The sequence below is a fragment of the Diceros bicornis genome, chromosome 3, assembly GCF_020826845.1.
Source record: "Diceros bicornis minor isolate mBicDic1 chromosome 3, mDicBic1.mat.cur, whole genome shotgun sequence".
In the NCBI taxonomy this organism is placed as follows: Eukaryota; Metazoa; Chordata; class Mammalia; order Perissodactyla; family Rhinocerotidae; genus Diceros; species Diceros bicornis.
The window spans coordinates 68,502,705-68,513,100 of record NC_080742.1 but is presented as its reverse complement, the minus strand read 5'-3'; the positions used below and the strand labels follow the sequence as shown (position 1 = coordinate 68,513,100).

At 40.0% G+C, this 10,396-nt stretch overlaps 1 protein-coding gene across 1 annotated transcript in view; it reads right to left on the bottom strand.

Moving 5' to 3' along the window:
- Positions 1–453: 453 nt before the first annotated feature.
- CFTR (CF transmembrane conductance regulator) overlaps positions 454–10,396 on the bottom strand; it is a 168,865-nt gene continuing 158,922 nt past the window's right edge. The window contains exons 25-27 of the mRNA XM_058528911.1: positions 3,155–3,327; positions 2,425–2,530; positions 454–1,205 (exon numbers count right to left, since the gene is read on the bottom strand). Of these exons, the coding sequence (XP_058384894.1) occupies positions 1,005–1,205; positions 2,425–2,530; positions 3,155–3,327 (480 nt within the window). The 3' untranslated portion in view covers positions 454–1,004. The remainder of the gene's footprint in view (positions 1,206–2,424; positions 2,531–3,154; positions 3,328–10,396) is intronic.

Here is a 10,396-nt window from a genome sequence, read left to right as displayed (position 1 = left end):
ATGATTGACTCTTCTTCAGTGTGTCTCCCAATATCTCTCCTACTCAGTATATACAGTATGAATGAAGTGCATATAGCTAGCCTGAAAACACACAACCTCACCCTATATATACCTAGATTTTCTGATTTCACGTACATTTACCTGCAGTGCCCATGGCCTATCTGCTTGCGCAATCTCTACCTGGAGCTTCTGTGGTAAGAGGGGTTTTTAAAGCATTTAAAGAAGCATTTTCCAATCATCTTTCAGTTCAGAGGTCTCATGAGCTTGTTTCTTTCTGGAAGCTCGGGAAAGGTATGTCAACTTCCACATCAGGGAGCTATCCTGTTCCCCACATGGGACTAGAACAACCCTTTTCCCAGGTAAGGGATGTATTCTGATTATCTGAATTATTTGGATTCTTGGCAGAGCTAAATGATACTAACTCACTCTGATTTCGAGGATCAGGAATTTCATGGTGCATATTTTGATGGGCTGTCTTGTGACTCTCACAGTATTCTAATACTTGCTTGGAAATAGGACCATCCAAATGCTTTAAGAGACCATATAGTTGTGTTTTTTAGTATCTTGGAGAGAGAGGAGAAAAAGGGATATAGATTTATATAAACCACTAAAGTTTCCAGTTATCATTACTTAATCATATCTCTAAGTAGTTGATTATGGTTCTTCTTCAATAATACAAATTAACAAGTTTCACTAAGTTGAGCAATTAACCTGGCTGACATTTATAGCCACCTTTCCAATTATTACCAAAGGAAAAGAGTTTTGGGGTAAATCTGGCTTGCAAATACAAGTGATAAATCTTCAAGGATTTGAAGTACCTTTCACATAATTTGACCATTACCAGGAAGCCATTTATCAAGATCCATATGAACGTCCTTAATTCCTCTTACCATAATTTTTCCTTTAAAAGAAAATAACCATTATTCATCCTTGATTTGAGACAGAAACTGTTTTCTCCTCCAACTCCACGAGTGAATGTCCCACGCAAACATCTGCACTGCCCTCTAAAGCCTTGTTTCTTGCACCTCTTCTTCCGTCTCCTCCTTCAGAGCAGCGATTTTGGATCGAGACTTGTGCGTGCTCGAGTTCCGGTGGGGGAAGAGCTTCAACCGGTCGGAGGAGCTGATCGCCTGCCGGAAGACGCTCTTCTCGCTCAGCAGCTTCTGAATGGAATCGTATTGCCGCACCTTGTTCTCCTCTATGACCTAGGGAAGCGGCTGTTAGTGAGATCTCGGACAGAAGGCAGGGCGGACCAGAGCAAGGACAGAAAATGCCATAGGCTCAGAGGAAGAAAAACGCCAAAAAGAAAAGCAGTGCCTGGAGGCTTGCAGTCTGAACAGAGATATCTCATTTAACTGCTGAGTCCTCTTGCTTTACACAGCTTCTACCATTTGTGAAATGAGCCGCAATTTTCTACTTACAGCTGAAAGATTTTTTTTTAATTAGTATAGCAATGAGCTATACTAATACTGAGCGATGTGCTTCTCCAGAGAACTTTAGGGGCACTAGCGTGCTTTGAAAAGAAGCATAATTCATGTCAGAGCTCTTATATATTACCTTAAAAAGGAATGTTGGTCCACAGCACAAAAACGAGTTGAACTTCTTCAACAGTGGATTTGAAGCTTAACAATTCCAAATTGGTCAGGATGTACCTGAGTTTACTATGCCTCCTTCACACGTTCAAGTTGAGCAAACCCAAGGGCAGAGGATGGAAGGGCTTTACCCACTTTCCTGAACCTGACCACAGCAGGGCAAGAGGTTCTGAGTCTGCCCCCTAATCTGTCACTTGAAACCTAGTAATAATAATGGTAATAACAATCTTTCAGTAAGGAAAGCATTTACCTCCAGGAGCCTCAAAAGCCTTAACAGAAATGACGTGATGCATCATCCTCAGAACTTCCTTGTGACTAAACCTGAGAGAATTTGTAAACATCACTTGAAAGAATCGGCAACAGTTTTGAAAGTATAATGAGAAGGTGGTTGAGAGAGGCACTAATCTGAGCTCCAAATAATGACGAGAAAAATGAAATGAGCCTTTCAACTACTGCATTAAAACCAACATCAGATGGCAAGAAAATCCAGGCCTGTTCTGGACTCCATCCAAGGGAGATTCAGTATTGAAAGCATCAGGACTTAAGTCTTTCCTATGACTTGATCCCCAAATAAAGGGCTCAAAAAAATATAGATGTTCCAATTATTAATGTAAGTTAATAATACACTATTTTAGATTTACTGAATTCCAACTTCACCTGATAGCTCAGATCAACTATTGTGCAGCTGTTTTGAGTAAGGCTGGATAGCTGCATGACATAATGTTTAAGGAAGAACTTGTACATTGCTGTAATTTGCAGGAACAATCACATATGCGATTGTTATCAAGAATTAAAGGAGAAATGAGATCCCGAGTACATTATAAACGCTCACCAAAAATCGTTGACATTCCAACATTGCTTCTATCCTGTGTTCAGAGAGGATTACTGTGCAATCAGCAAATGCTTGTTTTAGGGTTCTTCGAATGATTTGGTATGTTCTAGAAAAGAAAGAAAATACCACATATAACATCACAGAACATTAATAATCTGCCTTTATCCTTGATAACATAGTTATTGTCCTATCAATTTAGTTCTTTAAATTACTTATCTTTCTTTAAATACTTTTAACATAATGTTGATATAGTGTCAGCCACAATCAGCTTTCCTACCACGGGGTAGAGTCTGTTTTCATGAATAAATAGGGCACATATTTTGAAGAAAATTTCACAAATAAGTTTATTTTTCATTGTGTAGAATCACTAGTAGTTCTTTATTTTGTGCTATAAATATTTCCTATGGTATGAATGGGATAGTAAGGAAAATCACAAGGATCTGATTATGCCTACGTAACTAAATATTTCATCATGCGTTGATAAGGGAGAAGAGTTTGTATGAAATTCCAAAATTACACTCAGAAGAGAACACACGGCTCTTATACTAGGAAATAAGCACTTGTGCTCATGTCAAATAATGACTTTTCCACTGGCGAATTATTTCGTATTTAGAGGACGGTTCTCCACTTGCAGACATGACAGCCTAATGGAAATCTGTGTCAATAGGAAGCACGCTTCAATGTTTCTGCTCCCACCATGTTATTAGACCGCAAGAATTCTGAAACTCACATCGGATCCAAATGAGCACTGGGTTCATCCAGAAGCAGGATCTTTGCCTTACTGAGAACAGATCTGGCCAAGCATATCAACTGCTTGTGGCCGTGGCTTAGGACACAACCCCCATCCACAAGGACAAAGTCGAGCTTCCCAGGAAATTGCTCTATCACGGATCTGAGTCCAACCTGCAGAAAAGAAAGAGGGAAAACACTGTGCTTGGAAAGGGTAGTTCAGATACCACAAGGTTAAAAACACTCAAGAGGCTGACAATCTAAAAAGACACACAGGAGTTCTCAAAGTGTAAGTTTCATGTCAACTCCCCGCCACTCTTGCTATTTGGATTTGATTGAACAAAAGTCTATGTATAATCTTGGCAGCTCTAAAGCATCAGTCTATGAGTTGTTTCAGTGCTGTGCTTCATTCTTTCAAGAGATTGTCAATGAGTGTTTATGTGCCAGGTACTCTAATAGATATGGAAGAAATGATACATGGTGCATGACCCCTGCAAGGCTCAGGGTTTATAACGACAGACACAAGTAATTACAGCACAACTGTATACATGCTAGAAAAGACAATCTGTATAGAATGCAGTTACTTACTCTATCATGACAGATTCTTTTACACTACCTTCCATTCTCTATCATAACAGCATGAAAGCTTACCTTCCATTCTCTATCATAACAGCATGAAAGCTTGCTTAAAAGAATCACCTGAGGAGCTTTTTATAAAACGACATAAGGTAACTCACTACTCATCTCTTCAAAAACTGATTTTAAGAAATTGAGGAAACTATGAAGTGAAAAATTGGAGTTAAATAGTGGTCTATTACTGGAGATTTAAAGGTGCTTAAATATTGGGGTGGAATATGAGAGTTGTGTTAGCATTAATGGCTTACTTTTTTAAGCTAGACAGGAAAAAATAGGGTGAAAATGCAAATGAGATATAGAAACCCATTCTTTCAAAATAAGACAAAAACGAAGTCTCGGCTTGTATCTCTTACTCAGATAAATGTGCATTACTGTTTGTTTTTTGCCAAGTATTGCTGAGTGTTTGAGGGCTAAGGAGATACATAGATGATTGTCTCCTGCCCTTGGGAAGTCTGAGACTTAGTATCGGGAGGTAAGATGTGCTCCCACCCAGCTGTAATATTCGCAGAATGAGATAAGGGCCTTAAGAAACACTCTCATGAGCTCAGTGATGAATTCAGAGATGGCCCTCATCACCGTGTCTGTTCAGCAAATATTAACTACATGCCCATGAGATGTATTGCAGACGATACTCCTTTTCTTGACTGGGTTTCTCATTAGAGCAATCTCACTTTGTCAGCATTCATTAATGTTTGATAAGAGTTTCTGAGATGGTAGGGAATGTAAACATCTTAATTAGACAAGGTGGACTACTCCGATGGATCCCAGAAGACAAACATAAAACTACTTTCGGATCCAGGTAGCTGAGAATGTGAATAAAAGGACATTGGGTGAGGAGTTGGAGGACCTGTGTTCTTTCTTTGTCTTCAAATTTTTGCTTTTTATTGGCTTCAGCCTGTGAACCTGCTACATTCTCTCCCTTCTTAAAACAAAACCAAAACCCTTCACTTGCCTCCAGATTCTCCTCTAGCTATTAATATATACTCCCTTTGTTACCTAGAAATCTCAAAAAATTCGTGTGCATCTGTTGTCTCCACTGCCTCATCCCACAGAACATGTTCTTCCTTCTTCAAACATCTATTCCTTGACTTATGAGAAACCACACACTCTATGACCATTTCTTCTTCTTATCATGTGTGGGCAACTCTCCCTCTTCCTGCCCCTTGAATATTACTCTTCCTCCTACCCAACTCTCCAAACTCTCCTTCTGAGATCTCATTCATTCTTAGGGTATCACCTACCACCAAAAAGTTAATGATTTTTCAAATCTTTATCTCCAGCCCCAGACATCTTCCAAATACTCGTTAAATCCTTCTCCTCTTTGCTAACCCTAGCGACCCTAGTCCAAGCCATCATTATCTCTTAAGCTTCATACTGTAAATCCTAAGTGGTCGATTTGTTAATTCACCACACAAATACTCCAGGGATCCTTCTAAAATACAGGTTTGACCATATCATTTCTCTGTTTAAATCCTATGGTAGTTCTCTTCCTGACAGAATAAAACTGAGCTCCCTCACATGGCATACAAGGCATCCAGAATCAAGCCTCCTCCACTTTTACTTCCAGCCTGTAGTTTCCCTATACACCTTGACCTTCTCAGGTTTGTGCCATTGCTTAGCCTGGAGTACCCTTCTGGATATCTCTGATCATCCTTTAGGGCAGTCAGGCCACTAATCATGGTAGTGTTTGTGCAGTTTCCCCCGTTAGACTGTCAGCTTCTTGAGGGTAAAGACATGTGCTCCTTAGCTCTGGGTCCCCAGTGCCAATACTGGGAGCATTGTCAGCCTCAACACAGTCATTCATTCATTCAACAATGAATTCATTCAACACAGTCATTCATTCATTCAACAATTCAAATATGTACTGAGTTTCTAGAATGGTGGCCAAATAAAACAAACACAGTTTTGATGAACGATAAATGAATCCAAACTTAAGAAAGAATGACAAATGATGAGTGAATGAGTGCTGGGTTCTAGCTCTGCAACATAGTGTGTGATCTAGAACAAGTCACTTGGCCTGCCTGTGTTCCTCTGTTTTCTCATCATTAAGACTCTCTAAAACCCCTTAAAAATCAAATTATAAAATTAGAAGTTCCTTAACACTGATAGAGATGTCAGTATTTTATTTCAGATCAATCAGTAACATTTGAAGATTTTTTTTAAGTCAAATTAAATATCAAGAAAAGTACAGATTAAAGATCAGAGCTCTGAGGGCCGGCCCCGTGGCTTGGTGGTTAAGTGCGCGCGCTGCGATGCTGGTGGCCCGGGTTCGGATCCCGGGTGCGCATCGAGGCACCACTTCTCCGTCCATCCTGAGGCTGAGTCCCACATACAGCAACTAGAAGGATGTGCAGCTATGACATACAACTATCTACTGGGGCTTTGGGGGGAAAAATAAAATAAATAAAATCTTTAAAAAAAAAAAAAGATCAGAGCTCTGAGTCAAACAGAAGTGGCTTTGAATCTGCACGCCACCACTCATTCGCTGATGATGTCAGGTGTGTTACTTAAGTCTCACGTACCTCACCTGAAAAAAATGGGGAAAATAATTGTATAGACTTTAAAAGCCTATAATGAGGATTAAATGAGATAATTTGTGGAAAGATGATGTCACAGAATGTGGCACAGGATAAGCACCTAATCCACGGTAACTGTTAACATTGTTGGAGCCTGGGAAATTCCAAGGACATGGGCCTGCTCACTGAAACACTACCTTGGTATGACAATAAGATTTGTAAGACTTTCCCTTCACACATCGCCTTGGGAAGTAAGGTAGCAGGACGTACTGCAATACTATTAATTTACATCATATCCTAGTAACAAGGTTGAGATTTTGGTAAGAATGTTGTAGCATGTATTCTCCCTTTAGACTCACACCAATCATACACTAATTTCCTAAGGCCTTACCAAAAGAAAGCTACTTTACTGTTATACTTTGCACTTCCCTGTGATAAACAGCTGTGCAAAGTGTGTGTTTTTACCCAAATGAAACTATTGCTTTACTACAAGTAAATAATTAAGCACATAAATATATATCACTGTCAATATTTAGAGAACAAACTGTAAGAAAGGAATGACAGTGAGACTGATCAATCTAGGGTGTATTTTGCAACATTCCTGTCTCTCTGTTTTACTCACTGCCAAGTACAGTAAAAATCTTTTAAAATCATATTCACTAGAGATAGGTCAAGAAAAGTTAGTAAACCTTTAAATTTTGAAGTCAGTGAACATTTAACAAATTTATTAATTACCTATTTTCTGCCAGATATTATGATAGGCTTTGGCGAGAAACTGGGAAGCAAGATAGACTAGTAATTGTTTTTTATTTTTATTTTTTAATTTTATTTATTTATTTATTTTTTGGTGAGGAAGATTGGTGGTGAATTGACATCCATTGCCAATATTCCTCTTTTTGCTTGAGGAAGATTGGCCCTGAGCTAACATCTATGCCAATTTTCCTCTATTTTGTACATGGGTCGCCACCACAGCATTGCTTGATGAGCAGTGTCGGTCCGCACCTGGGATCCAAACCCGCAAACCCAGGCTGCCGAAGTGGAGCACACTGAACTTAACCACTATGCCACCAGGCTGGCCCCTGGTAATTGTTTTTTAAAAGATACAAAGTTATTGTTACCAACTCTATGTGCTGATAAAAATGGTTTAAATTAGCCTCCTAATTGTTTGGATGTAAATGACTGCTTAGTCATGGATTCCTTAACAGACTCTTAATGAGAATTTATTAAATTCCAGGCTCCACAGCAGACCTGGGGATTCAAAGATGAACAACACTAGGCTCTGCCTTGAAGGAATTCATGGTACAGGTGGGGAGAAAAATAATAAGTGGGAAATTACAGTTTAAAGAGATAAGTGGGGGCTACCAGGGAAAAAAAAGAACTGAAAGAGAAAGTGCTATAGAGATCATCTAATTTAGTGGTCTTTAGCAGCAGAATCCTTTAAGTATAAATACATGCACATATACATACACACATACATATATACTCCCAATATAATATTATTTTTACTATAAAAGCATCAATGGTTTATGGATATAAAGAACTTGAGGACAAGAAAATTTGCCAGATTTATGTGGTTGAGCTAATAAATCACATCTACTTCCAAACTGCTATTTACAAAGAAGAAATTTTGTTTTGTGGAATATCAAACTAAAAAAATGTATTACAGTCTGTAAAGGACCAGGCATTTTCTTCAAAATGTTGACTTTTGCTGTTGCTGCACTCTGAAATGTCATTATGGAGCAAGAGTTTGCTCTTGTGACAAGGAAACATGAAAAAAATCAGAAAAGTGAATTGTGAACAGTCCATTAGTCAGCAGTTATAAAAATAGACACTGTCAACTCCTTTAGACACTCCTTTTGCTACTCTGCAGGTTTTCCAGGGCAAATTCTAAACTTAAAGGTCACTATTTCTGCTATTTATATTGCTCTCTAAAATAACTTACCTGACTATCAACGTGTAAGGAAGGAAACTATTTTCTAAGTAATCTAAAAAGCAAACAATTACCAAAAAAGCCCTTATTCTGAAACCAACAGACATGCTACTTAGACACTGAGACGGCTCGCTGTTGTGAAAGAGCCTGTGAACCCGAAGTCAAGGGATGCAGCTGTTCCTCATCCACCATCAATGTCAGCCAAGTCCCTCAGTCTTCTCAAGGCTCAGTACCCTCAGTGCTAATGGTAACACCAGTTGTATATCAATCACAAGGCTATTACACATGCATCATTTATTTATTCATTTAAATAAATGAATCAAATCATTCAATCAATCAATATTTGTTGAAGACCATCCATGTGCCCAACACTACTCTAAGCACAGGAAATACCACAGTGAATAGGACATCATCCCTGCCCTCAGGGAACTTACAATGCAGTGAGGGATATGGACAAGTTAAGAGGTAAATCTCTATCCCGTGTGAAGAAAGCTGTGAAAGGGGTGGGGGTATAGGATACACCTATGAGGGCTCCTCCCTCAGACCTGGAGCATCAGGGCAGGTTTCTGGGAAGAAGGGATATGTAAAGAGAGGCCTGAATGATGAGTAGGAGCAGGCAGTGAAGGGCTGGCAGGGCTTCCCAGGTACAGAGCATGTGAAAAACCCTCTGGAGAACAGTGAGTACATGGTGCCTTAGAGAAACCAAAGAAATTCAGTATACCTGGATCATGGTAAGTGGGGGAGATTGGGGAGTGAGTTTAGAGAGGCAGGCAAAGACAAAATCATGAAGGACCTTATAAGTCACCTTAAGCAGGGTGGACTTTTTCCAAAGGGCAATAAGGAGCCATAAGGAGGGGAGAAACAAGTGATCAGATGCAGGGTTTAGAAAGATCACCAGAGCTGCAAAGAGCAGAATGAACTGCAGGGAGCCAATGAGAGGGAAACCAGCCAGGAGCCTATTTCAAAAATCCACATAAGCAGCCGGCCTCATAACTGAGTGCTTAGAGTTCTGTGTGCTCCACTTCAACAGCTCGAGTTCACAGGTTCAGATCCCAGGCATGGACCTATATCACTCACCAGCCATGCTGTGGTGGTGACCCTCATGCAAAATGTAGGAAGATTGCCGCAGATGTTAGCTCAGGGCTAATCTTCCTCAAGCAAAAAGAGAGGAAGATTGGCAATAGATGTTAGCGCAGGGTGAATCTTCCTCAGCAAAAAAAAAAAAAAAAAAAAAAAAACAACTACACAAGAATTAGTAGTGGTGTCAGGTGGGGATGGAGAAAAGTGAATACATTCTAGATATCTGCAGAAGAGATCCTTGACAGGACTTGATATGTGGAGACAGGTGGAAAAATCAGGAGTCACAGATGAGTCCCAGGTCTTAGCTCTGGGTGGGTGGTGGGTGGTGATGCCATTTGCTGGATTAGGAACACAGGACAGTTGTGTGGGTGGGGAAGAAAAGACACTCACTTATATGGACACAAGGAGCTTGCCCAAGCTGAGATGTCACATTGGAAGCTCTGGGAACAGGCAGATTTAGGAGTCACCAGCATTGAAGTATTAGTTAGAGACAAAAGCATGCATGAAATTTCCCAGGAAGAATAAGTAAAATAAGACAAGAATTAGGATTCTGTCAAACAACAATGTTTAAGAGATGGCCAGGTGAAGACCGGATGGAAATATGATTAAATAGTTAACATTTACTCTGTACCTACTACTGCCAGGCATTGGGCTGGGCTTATTATATGCATAAGCCTGAAAAGTTATAACAACCCTGCCAGTTTATTGGACCACAATGCTAGGGGTCTTCCTCCCCCTCCCGCCTTGGGATTCAGTCTCTTTTGAGATTCACTTTGGTCTACACAGCTGGTAAAGTCAGTGCTCCTGGGGAGAAGCTATCTGGCCCTGAGTCATTTTGGGATGGGGAAATTAGACCATCTCAATTGTAGGTCTTAGATAGAAACTCTTTCCCTCCCTTGGACTTGCTTTAAATTCATCCACAGAATGATAAGGCACAGAAGGCCAAGATGAAGGTGTGGGCCTAGGGCACAAAGGGAAAGGAAGCTGTCTGGGCCAGCTTTGCTTCTAAGCCTTAGAGCTAATAACTAGGCACGATCCTCATGGCTTCACACAATCTAGTCCAGATTAGCAAGGATGAGGT